This window comes from Anabrus simplex, chromosome 3 (assembly GCF_040414725.1).
Source record: "Anabrus simplex isolate iqAnaSimp1 chromosome 3, ASM4041472v1, whole genome shotgun sequence".
In the NCBI taxonomy this organism is placed as follows: Eukaryota; Metazoa; Arthropoda; class Insecta; order Orthoptera; family Tettigoniidae; genus Anabrus; species Anabrus simplex.
The window spans coordinates 370,381,090-370,400,457 of record NC_090267.1 but is presented as its reverse complement, the minus strand read 5'-3'; the positions used below and the strand labels follow the sequence as shown (position 1 = coordinate 370,400,457).

The window sequence follows — 19,368 nt, the reverse complement described above, 5'->3', positions numbered from 1 at the left end:
GTTTACCGCTAGCTACCACATTGCATAGTATGCAAAAACCAAACCCCATGACACTACAGTCCTTGAAGGGCGTGGACCTACCAAGCGACCGCTGCTCAGCACGAAGGCCTGCAGATTACGAGGTGTCGTGTGGTCAGCACGACGAATCCACTCGGCCGTTATTCTTGGCTTTCTAGACCGGGGCCGCTATCTCACCGTCAGATAGCTCCTCAATTATAATCACGTAGGTTGAGTGGACCTCGAACCAGCCCTCAGGTCCAGATAAAAATCCCTGACCTGGCCGGAAATCGAACCCGGGGCCTCCGGGTAAGAGGCGGGCACGCTACCCCTACACCACGGGGCCGGCATTGTATGCAACATTTTATCATTTTCGCGTGGTTCGCCTGACCGGACGTAGGTATCAGCGTCGCGTCATTGCTTTTACAGTCGGAAACTCGCATAAAGCGAACGCCGCTGATGAAAATGTCCAAAGTGTAATTAGGGAATGATTTGAGGATGCAGTTTTGAGCGACAAGAATTAATGATTACGAATGTGAACTCAGTTTCTTGAAAGTAATATTCAACCTTGAGTCAGATCCTTATATTACAACAGTAGCACACGGTCGACAAATTACTTTTTCTTTCTTTCTGATTTGTTTACTATTTTTTCTTTCCTTTTCATGTCATGTTGTGTCCTTATCTTGCTATGTCAACAAATAATAACACGTCATATCCAATATTTTCGAAGAAATCATCTCATTCGTTCGTTAACTTTTATTAAAATTTGCTGCCCGGCTCAATGGCTAAATGGTTAGCGTGCTGGCCTTAGGTCACAGGGGTCCCAGGTAGATTCCTGGCAGGGCCGGGAATTTTAACCATCATTGGTTAATTTCTCTGGGACGGGGGCTGGGTGTATGTGTCGTCTTCATCATCATTTTATCCCCCATCATGACGCGCAGGTCGCCTAAGGGAGTCAGATCGAAAGATCTGCACCTGGCGAGCCGAACATGTCCTCGGACACTTCCGGCATTTCATTTGATTTCAATTTGCTTTACGTCGCACCGACACAGTTAGGTCTAATGGCAACGATGGGAGAGGAAAGGCCTAGGAGTGGGAAGGAAGCAGCCGTGACCTTAGTAAAGTTACAGCACCAGCATTTTCCTGGTATAAAAATGGAAAACCACGGAAAACTATCGTCAGGGCTGCCGACAGCGGGGTTCGAACCCATTATCTCCAGGATGTGAGGACACAGCTGCGCGCCCCTAACCGCATGGCCAACTCGCCCGGTCATTCGTTAACTATTTAGTACGAAAAGTGTAGATGGTGTTTCTTGTTTATGTGTGTATTACTTAAACTGTATAGCGTAAATGATATACAGTGGATTGTATAGTTTAGTTTTGGAGCCATTTTAATAATTCAGTTGTTGATAGTATATATGGTGGTTTGTCAGACCGGACCTGGGTACGTATGTCCTCGAAATGAAATTGAAAATCAACACAGCCTGTTTCCAGTCATTCGACCGTGTAAAGAATGGAATGGAATGGGATGAATGAATGAAGGAAGCCCTCATCTAGCGGCGAGGATAGGAATTGTGCCGACTGCCGAATCCTGTCTCACTCCTCTGGGGCAATGATTAATGAATGACAGATGAAATGAAATACACAATTAAAAAATAGGGGAACGTGTTTTTCAACGTATGCCATGCTCCACAAATAATAACTCACACCCAGGTATATTACCAACTAAATCTTTATTCTTTACCGTTGAAGTATAAAAAGAACATCGTTGGATTTGCGTTCATTTTCAGAACACAAACGGAAATGTCCAAATAGGGGCGAAAACAAAGTGATAACAGTCCTCCAGCACAGCTGGAGAGCTTCAGTATGGTGTACGTCCTCCACGAGCATTTATCACAGCTTGGCACCTACGTGGCATCCTCCGTATAAGTCGACGGAGGTCACGTTGCGGTATCAGATCCCATTCTTCAATGAGAGTTTGTTCGAAGTCTTGGAGAGTCTGTGGTGGAACAGGACGCCCACGAACACTTCTGTCACGCCTATCCCACACATGCTCGATGGGATTAAGGTCGGTAATCACTGCTGGCCATTCCGTCTCTTGAATGTCCAGTTCTCGCAAGACAGCTCTGGTGATGCGCTCTACATGAGTCCTGGCATTGTCGTGCATGAGTACGAATTCATGGCCTACACCGTATGCAGAAACCAACACATGCTGTAGCAGTATCTGCTGGATGTACCTCGCCGTGGTAAGCTTACCACGAACGACGACAAGATCCGCACGGCCATCAATACTGATGTCACCCCACACCATCACTGAACCTTGTCCGAACTGGTCGTGTACTGCTCACCACGGCATCTCCATACACGTTGACGTCCATCACGTTCTGTCAGGAGAAATCTGGACTCGTCTGTGAAAAACACAGGTCTCCATTGGCGAAGTTGCCCGTTGATGTGGGTACGGGCAAACAAGGTGAGCTGCGCAATGTTGCGTTCAACGGGGCACTCGAACAGGACGTCTGGGTCGTAAGGACACTTCTCTTAACCTGTTCCTTACTGTCTGGTCAGACACCGTGACTCCGGTGATCCTCCTGAGGTCTTGTTGCAGTTCTCTGGCATTTGCTGAACGACGTCGCAACGCACAGATGGTCTGATATCGGTCATCCTGTGGTGTTGTCATGCTTCCACGACCTTGTCCAACCCTCCTTGTGAACTGGCATGTCTCGTTGTAGCGATTCCACAAGCGGTGAATAATTAACGGACATTGAGATCCACAGCAACACGACGAAAAGTCCGTTCTTCCTGGATCAAAGTGACGGCCCGTGCGATTTGAACCTCGTTAATATGTCTCATGGGATGTGCTGGTTTACGTGCAACGTGCTCAGATGACCGCAGCAGTCTGTGTACATCACAACGACACGCGGACGCAGCGCTATTCACTTTGTTTTGAGGGGTCACCTAGTAGTTTAATGCATGGCTACGCGTACACATGGAGTATAACTTCGAATTGACATACCCTGAGTAGCTAAGGCCTCAAGGTATGCTGTACGACCATTGCAACCTCATCTACCAAATTGACGTTCACATACCAAACGTTATAAAACATGTTCCCCTAATTTTTTTGAACTGTGTAATAGTGGAGAGTGTTGCTGGAATGAAAGATGACAGGGAAAATCGGAATACTCAGAGATAAACCTGTTTTGCCTCCGCGTTGTCGAGCACAAATCTCACTTCGAGTATCCGGTTTTGAACCACGGAACCCGGCTTTGAGAGGCCAGCGTGCTGCCGCCTGAGCCACGTAGGCTACAATGTTTCAAAATATGAGGGCTAAAGTGCTGGAAGTCTTCTGTGCCGTGTGCCGCACCTCATTACCTTCATGTATTGCTTTACTGATATCGCGTTATTTACGATGTCATAGATTAGTAAGTTGTGACTGGTTAGTATTCTCCATGCCTAACTTGACGTGTAGTTCATCCCGATTAGACAGATGGCACCTCATGCAACGGAGGATTGCCAGAGCATTTCTTTCTAGCTTATTTTAGATTCGTGTGATCTCTGATCTGGGGACAATTAATGGCTTGGATAAAAAAAGATGGAGACATTAGTCTACGAGATGATTTTCATCTCATATAAATGGTATTTCAAAAATATTCATACTTTACGTTGTATGGCTCCCTTAGTTCAGAGTCAATGAATATGATTACTTAGAATCAATGCAATTGATTTCTTCAGTCTCCAGGTATTTATCCTATTTATCCTTCCTTGGCTTGCCTTAGTTATGCTGGTATTGTTTACTGAGAGATCCCTGTTCTGTGTATTATTTATTTGCTGCAGACCTATTTCAGTATCCTTCCTTTTTCTTCATGGCTGCTTGTTATGTTATCCTTCCTACGTTGAGTGAAATGTAGTACTGATCCGATTGTTTCGTGTGTGTGATGAGTTTGTTTGTGGTTTTTGATTGGAGACCTTTTATTTCTCTTCGGCTTCGACGTCTGGCTTGAGCTTATGTTCTGTAATATGGTTTAACGCTGATGCTGTAGGATTCATGTTCGCCTTGATGTACGATATGAATGCGTCTTATGCGGCATGTAGGTTATTTGGTGTCGACTGGGTGAGCCAGGCCTATTTGCGGCGATCCAGATATCTGATCTGACCTCTCAGATCAGGCTCATGAGCCATCGTCTGATTTTTGTCATGCTGTTACGATTCTTATCGTAACGTGTCTTGATATTATATTATTTATTCATTCTGCTTCGCATGTTTGGTCTGTGTGTGTGTGTGTGTGTGTGTAGTATGGTTATCGGACCTGTGTTATGTTTCAGTGTCTTATGGATATTTGCTTTTATCATTATTCTTATTTTATCTCGCTATTGATTCCGGCTTGCTCAGCCGATTTACATGTTTATTTTAGGATATTACTTGTTTCATTTGACTCACGTTTATTTGTTTCCGTATCTAAGGCAACTCTTTTTAACCTCCTTGTGTTCCGCATTTATTTTATTTTCTGCCAGCATTGCTTCACTGGCTTTTTTGATTTCTGGGGATACAGTCTCTATGGAGATTGTTGGGAGCCATGTTTCTTTTTACAAAATCCTTGACTTTATCTGGGAATCCGTGATAATATTTTTCTTGTGTGAAAGCTGCTACTTTCACCTCTTTATGACATCTGGTCTCTAAGAATGAAATACTCTGGATCACGTTTTAATTACCTCTACATGGTAATTATTGAATATAATTGTATCATTTTTCATGATACCTCTGCTGCGACAGTGTAAAATTTAATGAGATCCGGTTTGATGAATCAAACGACTCGATTGCGATTGATATATCTTCACAAAATATGTACGTGAGTATTCGACTCCCTGTGTTTCACCATTTTGCTTGTTCTATGCCCATATCTTAATATTTTCTTGCTAAGTTTATGTTAATAAATCTTTTTTAATTGACCTCTGCTCTACGTTATTTTGTCTCTGCTTTGTGGACATACCTTTAACACTTTGTTTCTCTAGTTTAAGAGGCCCGGATTCAGCTCCTGGCAGTTTCGACCAATCCGGAGTAAACAGGTAGGTAGGTAGGTAGGTAGGTGGTGTAAATGGTGTAGCTGGCGTGATTATACATTTATATGTAAGTTACATATTCTAGGAAAAACCAAGGAAGGCACCTGATTAGCGTAGTGGCTTAGCTGTTGGATTTCTGATCGGAGGTACGAGGTTCTGTTCCCGATTCATTCCGGGTTGGAATTTTTATCTGAAAAACCACGTGGTGTCAGGAAATGTGCCCGACCTTAAATTCCCGCTAAAAGTCAATATACCGGGCGATTTGGCCGTACGGTGAGGAGCGTGTAGCTGTGATCTTGCATCCGGGAGATAGTGGGTTCGAACCCCACTGTCGCTAGCCCTGAAGATGGTTTTTCCCATTTTTCACACCAGGAAAATGCTGCGGCTGTACCTTAATTAAGGCAACGGCTGCTTCCTTCCCATTCCAAGGCCTTTCCTATCCCGTAAGACCTATTTGTGTCGGTGCGACCTAAAAAATTTGTAAAAAACTCAACATGAACCAGGTGGATCCAGTACCCCGAGAAATACCTAGGAGAAGCTGAAGATGATTTTAATTCTAAAAAAAAAAAATCATCAACAGCGAGGTAAGAACTAGCTGAGCGCAAGTGTTTACGAAACATTGCCCCTAGGAAGCCAATCAAAAACGAAAGCTAATGACATCTATTGGTTAGAAAAGCAAACCGACAAGACTCTAAGGCAGCAATTGAATCAATAACGTGAATAGGTTTCGTGAAGCTGAATGTAAAAGTCTGCTGTAGTAGTATTAGTAACAGCGAAAAACAGGCGTGCGAAGTGTTGTAATCGCTGCGCCGGGTGCATAGTGTTTTGTGTGTACGTGTGTGATATATGTGAAGGTATGAACAGGAGTTTTAGTAAAATAAAATAAAATAACAAAAATGGGTAGTATAAATGTATAATGAAGTGGTAATGTACTTCGTGTTTCGCTGTATGTGGCGTATGCAACTTTATACTCATTTCCGAAGGGAACTACTAATATAAAATCGTCTCTCTGTCTGTACTTTTTATTTATTGGAGAGGACAAATAATGGCCTACGCCAAGTTCGGTAATTTATCTCTATCTTTTACAGCATCAAGGTAAAACTGATACGCGGATTTTCATGAAACTTGCTATTTAAGTTCTGGATAAGGGCGAATAGGATCTTAGCTATCGTATATGCTGTCCAGAAAGAAGAAGAAGAAAATAAAAAGTTAGCTTAAAACATAAAACACGATGTACTATATACTGTCCGCACACTTTATCTTGGTGCATTTACACCCTAGTGCTGAATCGGTCGACCTCAGTGATCTTCGAGATGCGTACTGGCAACCTTTGCAACACAAACTATGAATCGCTTAAGCATCGCCGTGCGACATCTGGCGTACATGTTCCGTACTGTTGTTGTTGACATAACAAAGCCATGCGACATCTGGCGTACACGTTAAGTACTGTTGTTGTGTATATAACACAGCTCCCCCATATATTATAGGTTAGTAGGGAACATGAGTTCGAAACATCCGTCGACATCCAAGGACGCACCTGGAACTCCTCCAAGGAAACGACTAAAGCCGGTTATACACAGCGAGGCACGAAAAATAATAGCAAACGTTGCAAAATGCTGTGCCTTGGAGAAAAAACAGAAACAGCTCCTCGTCCCCCTCAACAAGGCTATTCAACGCGCTGCCGCGTATACAGGAAAATCTGCTTCGACTATTAATAGGATTAAGGCATATTCTGCCTCTCACCCCGGCGAATCTCCACGCTCCCCTGGTAAAAAGAGGTAGGTCCCTCTGACCAGTCTATCTAAGCGGTTCTAACCAATATCATGATGGATACTATTAGGTTGTCATGTGCAAGTGTTATATGCTGTTCTCCTCTTGCTCGTAGGGTGAGAACGCAAGGGAAGATAGAACTGAGTGATCGCGACAAACGAGTGATCAGGGACACCATCGAAAACTTCTATACCGTCCAAAAAGTGGTGCCTACCGTGAAGAAACTGATCCCTGTGCTGCAGAAAGAAATCAAGTGGTCGTGGAGCCCAACGTCCCTCCGAAAAGTTTTGAAAGGTATGGGTTTTGTTTGGAAGAAAGTCCAAAACAAACGTGTTTTATTGCTGGAGAGGGCAGACGTCGTTGATTGGCGGGCACGCTTCCTCGTCCAAATTAAACATGCTAGGGAGGAAGGCAAGGAAGTATTTTACTTGGACGAGTCCTGGATTGACAATAATACAACAACTGGAAAATGTTGGCAGAGAGGAAACGATGTTGTGGGTGTTACAGCCTGGGGAAGCTCTACGAAAAGGCTAATAATTGCAAGTGTTGGATCTGAGAAAGGGTTCATACGAGAAGCACAATTAATATTTGACGCCAGAAGTACCCAAGGCGATTACCATGGCCAAATGAATGCCCACAATTTTGAGAAATGGTTCAAAACATCTGTGCTCCCTAATTTGCCTCCTGCATCTGTGATAGTGATGGATAATGCACCATATCATTCTCGACAGGTGGATAAAATACCATCGAGGTATGACACACGCGTGACAATGGTCCAGTGGCTACAGGGGAAGGGCATTGTCTGCGACGCAAGTCAAAGGAAAGAGGCTCTATATAGATTAGTTCAGGAACACAGGCCTCCTGATACAGTTTATGCTGTTGACGTCATGGCGGCTGAAAAAGGACACGTCGTCCTTCGTCTCCCTCCATACAACTGTGATCTGAACGCCACTGAATTGGCATGGGCAAAAATCAAACGAGAATTCAAAGGACGGAACATTACGGGAGACATGTCAGCCGTTAACCTTCGACGACTAACCATCGAGGCATTCCGTTCCGTATCGGCCGAAGATTGGAAAGGGTACTGCCGGAAAGTGAAAGAACTGGAGGAGGACTACTGGAGACACGACGGTGTAATGGAAATAGCCATGGACGACATTATAATGCATAGTACAGGAGAATGCAGTGACGATTGTGACAGTGATCTGTCTGAGATGTAATGTAAATAAAGATGTAACATATAGATATACAAATAAATTGTGACAAGGATTTGTCTGTAACTTAATGTAAATAAAGGTGTAGCACATACATATACACATTCATTGTGACAGGGATTGGTCTGTAAATTAATGTAAATAAAGGTGGAGCACATACATATACACATTCATTGTGACAGGGATTGGTCTGTAAATTAATGTAAATAACGTGTTGAACATACATATACACATTCATTGTGACAGGGATTGGTCTGTAAATTAATGTAAATAACGTGTTGAACATACATATACACATTAATTTTGACAGGGATTTGTCTGTACATTAATGTAAATAAAGGTGTAGTATCGATCGCTCATACTATCGATTCAATTCAGATTTCATTTTCATTCAGTTGGCAGCACCAGGCAGCGCTATCGATACCGGGACAGCTCCCTCCTTACTCCTCACCCCGTACACAAATGCATCAACTTAAAGTGTGCGGATAGTACAACCGTTCGTTTTACGGGGAAATAACTCATGACAACATTTATACAGAATATTATTTACATACTGTTTGGTTCTGTACTTTTTTCAATACGGTGAAACGTAAGTGAAAAAAAAAAAAAAAATACACATATTAAATTAACACATACATCACGAAAATAAGTGAATGGTTGAAATTCAAAATGTTTATGATGACGTTCGCACCTGTTTCATTCCACTGGTTGAGTAGTTAAGCTTCAGTACTTCACTCAACTAAAATAGGAAGTACTAAAGGAATTATGTTATAAGTGTATTAGCGTGAGAACTTACCTCAAACAGTTATTGTGGAATGTATTATAGCTGGCATAAGAGAGATGAACACCGAATCCAGCTCCAACTGAGTAGAAAATCTGGACTGCAGCATCCACCCATACCTGAAACGACACATACTATTACAGTATATTTTGAGTCTAGAGTACTCATGCTTACTTACTTGCTTTAGCACCATGTTTCCATTGTTTCCATTCGATGCACGCTTGCGCGAGCTGGTGGTGATAGCTAGCACTAAGAAACAAGTTAATGTGATCACGACGTATACAAGTGGAATCTCGCTGGAAGTCGTTACACTGTGTGCATGTTGGATTCGCGTGCGTGCTCGTGGTAGCACCACCAATTTTATGAAACAAAATAATTTGTTTCTAGACGCAAGCGTGCTGTACGTCGATTGAAGCCGTGAAGCGATTTCATCTTTTAAAAACGTTTTTTCAACATCTTAACAATGGTTGTAGAAATTTTGATTGCCAATGTACACGAAAAACTGGCAATTTGGGATGCTAAGGATATAAAAACACAGTAACATAGACTACATTAAGAAACTGTGGCTTGAAATAGTGACTTAATGCGGAGTGCCAAGTAAGTACAAATTTTATATAATAATAACTACCTGTAAGAATTATAAATATTTCACCTTTTCCTATTGAGTTAAACTGTACAGGCATGTCATGCTTCTGGAGACACAGAGTCCTAAAATTTGACTGACGTTTTTTCATGTAACTTTCTTCTTCTTTTTCTACCACTTTTCCCACACCTGTGGGATCGCGAGTGCAATGTGAGTTTGGCCCTGTTTCACGTCCGGATGCCCTTCCTGACGCCAACCCTATATGAAGGGATGTAATCACTATTGCGTGTTTCTGTGGTGGTTGGTAGTGTGGTGTGTTGCCTGAATATGAAGAGGAAAGTGTTGGCACAAACGCGAACACCCTGTCCCCCGGCCAGAAAAATTAATCACAGGCGTTTAAAATCCCCGACCCGGCCGGGAATCGAACCCGGGTCACCCTGACCGTTGACTGACCGTTCAACCAATGAGTTGGATATTCATTGCAACTATTATTGCTTTTTTATAAGACCGCAGGTGAAAAATTGAAGCATTTTAAAAGTGTAGTTATTTAATGTCACAGGAAAATGGAAAACTATTTAAAAAAATATATTTACATGATTTGATATTAAAAATAATGAATAATATCATTCAAATATTTAGCCAAATTTATTATATATATGAATATGTATGATATTTAAGGAAAGATGACAATGTTAGTTAGGGCCTACACCTCTTTAATTACTCACAGTGCATTTTAGACCGAACAGGCTGAAAGATGTATTATACATCCATGATGGTCGATTATCACCATTTAAATTGTTTTAAAAAGTACCAGCGTTAGAAAACTCTACGCTTATTAAAGTGTTAATACATTCATTACGATACTTGAATATTAGAGAGTTTTTTTTAACAACATTTTGATTCTTTATACTATTTCTCAGTTTGTATAGTCATACAACCTGTCACAATAAAGTTCGGTGAATGAAGTCAGAATGGTCGATCTGGCAACACTGGCGACACAACGCTGCACCTACGTAGCAGCAGGTGTTGACCACCTGCTCCCAACGTTGTTCAGTTGAGCATCGTGTGTGTGCCGTGAAAGACCTGTTTGACACAATGCGTGTTTAGTGCGTTGGTTCTGAACTGCGAACAGGAATATGAACGACCAAACGATCAATGTACAGTTTTGTTTTAAGCTAGGCAAGACACCGAAAGAATCACATGGGATGTTGGTACGTGTTTATGAAGATCAAGCACTGTCCTTGAAGTGTGTGTACGAGTGGTTCGCCCGTTTTCGAGGAGGTCGGGAAAGTGTTTCTGACAATCCCCGTAGCGGAAGACCAGCGACCGCCGTCAGTGACGAACACATTGAGAAGGTGAGGACATTAATCACGAACGATCGGCGACTAACTGTGCGCATGATAGCGGATGAACTGTGAATCCGTGCGACGAATCGTTACCAGAAGTTAGGGAAGAGGAAAACGTGTTCTTGTCTTGTGCCACATTACTTGACTGACGATCAGAAGCAGGCACGTTTAGAGGCTTCACAGGATTTTGTCGAAATGGCGGATGCGACACCAAATTTCTTGAACTGTATTGTCACTGAAGATTAAACCTGATGTCTTAGGTACGACTCTGAAACGAAACGGCAAAGCATGGAATGGCGTTCTCCGGGATCCCCTCGTCGGAAAAAGGTCAGAGTCGAAAAGTCACGCATCAGGACGGTGCTCATCACCTTTTTCGATAGTCAAGGCATTATCCACAAATAATTTCTGCCTGAGGGAACGACGTTGAATGCTGCACGGTATATTGAAATTTTGATCCGTTTCATGAAACGTCTACGCAGGGTACAACCCTAATATGCACAACAAGGTTCATATTTTTTTGTCCATGACAACGTTCGCCCACACACAGCCAATATCGTCAAACAGTTCATGGCAAAAAAGGGGGTGGTGCAACTTGAACATCCCCCATACTCGCCAGATCTCAATCCTCTAGACTTCTTCCTATTTCCATGACTCAAACTCGCTGTGAAAGGAAAAAGATTTGACGATATTCCTGACATGCAACGAAACGTGACGAGACTTTTGAACACCATCCCAAAGGAAGCCTTCTTGCAAAGTTTCCAGGATATGTATCGCCGATCTCAGCAGTGCATAGTTATAGGAGGGTACCTTTTCGAAGGACAGTAAGGTCACTGTCGTGCATTTTTCATCCTCAGTATGTTGATAGTACAGGACTATTCACCGAACTTTATCGTCACAGGTTGGGTATATGACATTGCTTCATTACACGTACAGTATGGTATGTACTTGAAAGTTAAATAAGATTACTTCATAATAATTTAAGAAAACAGCTTACTTAAAGGTTATACGTATTTTATGGAGACATACAGATCCTAAAACTTGATTGTGTGAAGATTAATGGAGTTATTTTTCAAGGATGTAATAAAATGTCAAAGGCATCATTTGGAAATACCGAAAGAACTTTCCCGATTGTTTTAGTAGATCAGAAAAAACACGTTTGTATTCTCCATCTTCTTCTCTAAGTAAATTATTCATTCACTCATTCTTTTCTTATTACGACTGAATCCATAGCTAAAATCGCCAAAATTACAAAACTCTCGTCGTCTGATGAATCTATTTTCGAAGACTACTCGCGACCGGGTTGCATACAGTATAACCATTTCACGCACGTGCAATTCACTTGTGCACCCTCGCATCACTCGTGCAAGCGTGCATCCAGTATAAACGAACCCTAACATAACCACATAAAGACACGTACATTGGTAGATTTCTAAAGCAATCTTGTAGCTGTACGTGACTGTTTTTATTTTGATCATAAGACCCGGGTGATATTTAACGGTGTGAGTACTCGGCGTGCTACCTGAAGGCCAAATCATGGCATAGCTTCAAGGTCATCCTTGATCTGTCCAACTCCTTGGCTGAGTGATCAGAGTCTTGGCCTTCAGTCCTCGACGCACTGGATTCGAGTCCCGGCCAGGTCGAGGGGTTTTGATCTTAAACCGTTAATTCCCTTGTCCTGGGGACTGGGTATTTGTGCTGTTCATATCATCTTCTAACTCAGACACAACGCTATCCTCCACCACACTGAAATGAAATTTCCTATACACGGCAGACGCCGCTCACAACACTTGTCGGATGGTTTACTTTACCAAGGCTGCAGCAGGGTAGCAATAACCACAGGAAGTTTATCATTATTATTTCAGATCTGCACACAACACATCACACTACCAATCATTACAAAGGGACGCGTTAATGAATATTTCCATCCACACAGGGTTGGCGTCTGGAAGGACATCCGGCCGTAAAACTGGGTCAAACCCATGTGAAGTGCAGACCCCAATAAATTGGAGAAAAGGCCGGATAGAAGCAGAAATATAGTTACAGTTTTCTGATTAAATTGGAATATCACTTACTAAGAAAGTCGTACCTGAAACAAGTTTGTTATATTTCTGAGTTTATGAAATTAAAATGAAAAAATGAAGTTCTTTTCACGGTCCTTTGAAAGTTCCGCATTTTCAGAACCAAATGATAGACAGAGCTCTGGTTTCCACTAATTTATAGAAGCAGTTTCGTTATTTACGTTGGTAGCATTGCCATACAATATGGCTATCCAGGGTGAGGTGTTTGGTTTATAATTAAATCGTCGCTTAAGAATCAAAGCCTGGTATCCTATAAAGCCCTTCCTATCCATTACGTTCCTTACGACAGGCCACGCCTCTCAGCCATTTCTGGTTATACAGTCACTCAGAAGAATTTACGTTGTGTTCATTTTACTTTGGTTACGTGTAAAGGAAAATGAACCTTACCATACACTACTGTAGAGATTTATGTTTGCATAACGTATTTACGCACTCCCACAGTATACTGTATGTAAGGGCCATTTTCCTTTATACACATGCATACCAAAATAAACACAACGGAGGTTGTTCTGATGGACTGCATATCCATACGGTTTTGGGAGGCGTGACCAATCTTAAGGAAAATAATGGACAGGAAGAGCATTGTGACATAGCCTACGAGGTATTGCTTCTTAGGCGTCGAAATACTTCATTGTAACATTACCTACATGATGTATTCCTCTGACGACAGCTTTTGTCATTTGGTTTTTATATAAGTATACCTGTATCTCTCAAATTACGGAACGGAGAATATACACATATGCATAAAGGCTTTAAAACAACTAAAAGGGACCACTTTATCTAAATTATAACAAAATATTTTCTCACTGCCTGAATTACGCACTCGTATGTAATATTATAAGGATTGTTCCATTGAAACATGGATTGGTGTCTAGAAACCTGCACTGTATGTATGTTCACTACATCATAGCGACACAATACTGATGATATCCGAGAGAATCTACAGATAATCGCTTCAGGCTCCTGTTCCAACTCTGAAGTAGCTTCTACGCATCTCCTACAAATCTTCATCAAGGCTTTAAAACAACTAAAAGGAGATACTTAATCAAAATCTTAACAAAATATTGTTGTTTGATTGATAAAATTGTTCCTGATTAACTTGGGTTAATCCTCAATATTCCCTGAGCTGGAGTTTAACTGTATGATTGCAGATGTAAAGAAATTATTGGTTAGCAATTTTTACTAACATTCAAATCTGTGTTTGGTTGATGAACTACTACTACTACTACTACTACTACTACTACTACTACTACTACTACTACTACTACTACTACTACTACACGCCTATACCGTGGCTCTGCGCCTCTGCATTCGGGAGACTGGACAGGGCTGGACCTCACGGCTGGCCCAACCGTCGGCTGTCCTGAGAATGATTTTCCATTCTGCTGCACTAAGGCGAATGCCGGCACAGTTCCTACTATAGGCGACGGCCGCCAACCCCCTCATCTTCTCCTTCACCGTAACAAATCTCCCGGCGTCACCGTCTAAGAGGCCCGCCTCCCCCTTCAGGGCAGGAATGGAAACATTTTAGTAGTAGTACCACCATGAAATTATTGCGGCTGCAGTACAACAGTGTGGGTACTGTGTTATGGAGAGTTGCAATGACTGCTGCTATGGGTTCAGTGAATTGTTTTTCTAACATAACTAGTGGCCTGTCGCAGCAATAGCTGCGAAATAAATAAATAAATACATACATACATACATACATACATACATACATACATACATACATACATACATACATACATACATACATACATACATACATACATACATACATACATACATACATACATACATACATACATACATACATACATACATACATACATACATACATACATACATACATACATACATACATACATACATACATACATACATACATACATACATACATACATACATACATACATACATACATACATACATACATACATACATACATACATACATACATACATACATACATACATACATACATACATACATACATACATACATACATACATACATACATACATACATACATACATACATACATACATACATACATACATACATACATACATACATACATACATACATACATACATACATACATACATACATTAATTAATTAATTAACTTCGGTGGAAGCTCCGATTCATTCCCGTATGATGTTTTCGGTCCCCCAGAATCCGATGACCGAGATAAACTAGTACTTGTACTAGGGCCTGGGGTAATTGTTTCGTCAACTGACATTTCCATCATGCTAACAAGTCGAAGATAGTGGGGAGATCGATTGAAGTCGGTCTCAGGGATACAACTAAGGTACTGAGCCTTAGACGTTGCCGCAATATGTTTCTTGGTTGTTATTTTACGGCTTTAAGCCAAAGAATGACAGAATTAAAAAAAAGCATACAAAATTGTCCGGAGCAGACACAACAAAAAATCTATATCCCAAAACGCAAAAACAAAAACATTTATCGAGCTCGATAGCTGCAGTCGCTTAAGTGCGGCCAGTATCCGGTATTCGGGAGATGGGGGGTTTGAACCTCACTGTCGCCAGCCCTGAAAATGGTTTCAGTGATTTTCCATTTTCGCACCAGGCAAATACTGGGGCTGTACCTTAGTTAAGGCCACGGCCGCTTCCTTCCCACTCCTAGCCCTTTCCTGTCCCGTCGTCGCCATGAGACCTATCTGTATCGGTGCGACGTAAAGCAACTAGCAAAAAACCCCGCAAAATGACGACACTACAACACAGTTGTCAAACCAGACGCCCTTTATTCATCAGAAACTCTGGTGGCAGATCAAAAATAAAAAAAACATCGAAAAACCAGAGAGGAAAATTCTAGGATCTAAATGTGAAAATGGCATTTGGATGAAAAGGAAATCACAGGAAATCTATCAAGTAACAGAAAAAAATCACAGACACCATTTGAAAAAGAAGATTAACATTCTATGGTCACCTGATCAGGATGGGTAACAATAGGCTAACAAAGAAAATACTAAATCTCGCAGTATCTCTAAAAAATCACGACTGGCTTACAGAAATAAACAAATATCTTCAGGAAATTGGTATAAATGAAGAAATCATGCAAGACAGAAAATAATTCAGTAATCTCATAAACAAACACAAATTTACTGATCAACCTAAAAGAAAAGCCGGAAGAAAGTAAAAAGAAGCGTAGCGAAAGGCTGAAGAGATTTTGGGAAGACAAGAAGAAATGTAGTGCTAAAGAAGGTCACACGCGCTCCTTAGTTGGGCGTAACGAATAAAAAAATCAAATAATGTTATAAAGCCCAAAGGCAGGCATTTATACAAGTGGAGGGAGGCGCGTGCTTTCCCTGCTGCATTTTCCTACATAGGAGGCTTGCGGTGGTGTCTCAACGGCGCACTAGCCCCAAGCGAGTTGGAAAGGTGTAGCAATCCAACTGACGAGCCCACTGCTACATTGGGGCGAAACGCTGGTAATTTCACGATAGAAAAAGCCTAAAGAGTTTAAATAACTTATTTCTTGTCTCATTACTTAGATAGAATTATGGTAGGACGGAGCGTATGGGCTATTTGGCAAACTGATGGAGAGTCATTCACTTGCCTCTGGATTGAGAGAGGAATTTATAGAATTTTCACAACGAATTCTGTTCGGAAGACTTGAATTTATCAGATAAAGCTTGCTGTATAATGCTCGGCAATTTTCAATAAGCAGTAAATCTGAAATGTACCTATGAATCATCCCTTGAATCTTAAAATAGTAAGGAACTAGTGCTGGAACGTGGCTACGGTTAGCAGAGAAGGATTCAAAGAACACTGTACTGTTATATTGCCTTATACGGTTCATAGCCCGGCTCCCGACCGGGTCGGGGATTTAACCTTCATTGGTTGATTCCGATGGCTCGGGGGCTGGGTGTTTATGACGTCTTCAGCAAACTGAAGGGGGATTCATCTGTGAAGAGCACATGCCTCCATTCAATTATGGTCCAGTTTCGATGGTGACGGCTCCGCAGTAAACGGGCCCGTCTCTGTGCTGGAGTGAGCGGGACGCACACCACTGGACCTCGGGCAAATAGCCCTGCTGTTCTGAGCCTCCGGTACACAGTTTTCTGGGAAACGGCAACCCCTGAGACGGCTGCAAGCCCCGCCGACAGTTGTCTTGCAGGTGCACACCGATTTCGTCGGGTGGTTAAGGCCAGATATCGGTCCTACTGTGGGGTGGTTACCCTCGGTCGACCTGGTACTGGCCTACGACTAACATCTCCTGTGTCTCGAAATCGTCTCCAAAGCCTGGAAATGACACTTTGTGGCACATTGAAGGATACGGCGACTTCGGTCTGTCTCTGGCCTGCTTCCAGGCGGCCGAGTATTTTACCATGCAAAACGGGGTCCAAATGGCGTCGTTGTGCCATTATGTTGTCACGTTCACCACGACGCTACACTCCGCACACTATAACAGGGCAAACACGACTGAGGGAAAATGGGGCGCAGGCACTTTATGTGTGTACCTTGTGGTTACGCCGCTAGTCAAAGCAGGGAACACTCCTTTCCTAAACAGAGCGAACACGTAAGGTTGGTAGGTGCATATGCATATTTGCGGTCTATTTCCTGTTGACCTACTTACTCGTAACTTATGCTTAACTTCTGGACACTAGTGTATATCTAGACTGACTGATGTAGTTAAAAATTGAAATATAGATACTGTTAAAGGGTTCTTAACACATTTAAGAATAAAAATAAATGCAAATTTTATATTTAAATACTAAAGTTTACAATGAGTTAGTTCTGGTTGGTTGGGTGGTGGGGCTGGACGTTACCGTGGATCACAAGCACGCTTCATGACTATTTTTCCAGTCAAAGCATACAAGAGTAATCACCTTTTCCTTTGAACGCACCATTAAACAAGAATGTTGCTGATAATGTCATCTACTCAGGCAATGCGTTTCTCAGACTCGACGATCTGAGCTCTTACTCAAACGTGTACAAATACTTCAGGCGTACTTGCCACAAGCAACTGTGAACAAGCAGAGCAGCTTAGCTTGCGCGTCACCAAAGTAGGAGTGTACGCATATTGAGCATACAAGCCATAGCTACCAAACATGGGTTTCCCATAAGGCTGCCAAGTTTTGTGGGACTCGTTTGGACTGCCGGACTTCACACGAGTTTACAGTGCGCTGCTATGTGTTAGTACAGCTACGTATTTTGTTCAGCGCAGCTCAGTTGTTAGCGGTGCAACCAGCTGGAAAACGAACAAACCGCCTGTAAAGGAAATCGAGAAGTGATGAATTTATCTTAGTAATGAAAGAGGACTCAAGTTGAACACAGGAAAAATGATCTCACGTTTATGAGCAAGTATCAAATAAACCAGTAGGTTTCGCGCAACGTAATTTTGTGTAGAAAGATACTTAGCGCGCGTTCAGTAACCTCAGGTATGTAACGACAAGTTTGAAAAATTTATGACAGTCTATGAATATTTCAAAAGAGCACAAACACTTCATGGGTATCAAATGCGTGGAAATATGCTCCAAGGTCCCGTGACCTTTTACCACTATTGAAAGCGAAGATACTGTATTTTCTTCATAATTTGGAGCAAGTGTTGACTGAAATGTCTAAAAAAGTATTGCTCTGTGGATATTAAAGACGTTATACACTCTCGTAGCTAGGAAAGTACAAACATTCGCAAGCGAAGTGAACAGTATAATGTTTTCCCATTTAGTGCATGCTAATCAATCTGGTATCTGTGCAAGTTTCACTAATCATCTTATTCTCCTTCCTACGTTTTTCCCACCCCCTGATGGGGTCACGGGAGCGTACTGTGGCACACACGTGGACCTGGCCCTGTCTTTACGGACGAATATCTTTCCTGACGCCAACCTTATATGGAAGGATACATTTACTGTTCTGCGTTTCTGTGGTGGTTGGTAGTGCAATGTGTTGTGTGTGTATGAAGAGGAGAATATTGGGACATAGCCTATTCCAATAGCCAGTCCCCGAGACAAAATAATAAACCATACGTTATTAAAATGCCTGACCCTGCTGGGAATCGAACTCATGATCCTCTGGAGAAAAGGCCTTGACTCCGAACATTCAGTCAAGCAGTCGGACGTACATTTCACTAATCTGTGGACAAACAATATCAAGGGAATGCACTATAATATATAAATGTTGTGTGGTACCTGTGTTCGAGATTCCAGTACTACCCAAGAACTCAGTGGAACTGCTGTTTTGACATGCTGCAATCAGTTTACTCGCATATAGATTCTGAGAAAGCGTTTTTAGAGAACGATGGGGGCCCTCCGACAAAATGCTAGGTTGTGATCAGCACATTACTGGCCAGATTATAATGCTTCTTGATAATTATAAAGCAGCCTTAATTTATTTATCTTGACAGTGAAGAGAAGGCGAACTTAGTGCTACGTTTCGTAGCGAAGCAGAAGGAAAACAAGAAAAAAAAAAAGAAAGACAAGTTGCCTGTATCCTGCCCAAGTTGGGCTGAGCTTGACCTGGACAGGAGTGCCTACTCTCGAGGCGAGCACGGGCAAGCTGAAAACTGAATTTGTACACGCATG

General features: G+C 42.1%; 1 protein-coding gene across 1 annotated transcript in view; it reads right to left on the bottom strand.

Annotated features, from left to right (window-relative positions):
* Window positions 1–19,368, bottom strand: part of LOC136866387 (sodium-dependent noradrenaline transporter-like) — a 184,295-nt gene that overhangs the window by 93,532 nt on the left and 71,395 nt on the right. The window contains exon 6 of the mRNA XM_067143290.2: window positions 8,831–8,934. Coding sequence (XP_066999391.1) covers window positions 8,831–8,934 — 104 coding nt within the window. The remainder of the gene's footprint in view (window positions 1–8,830; window positions 8,935–19,368) is intronic.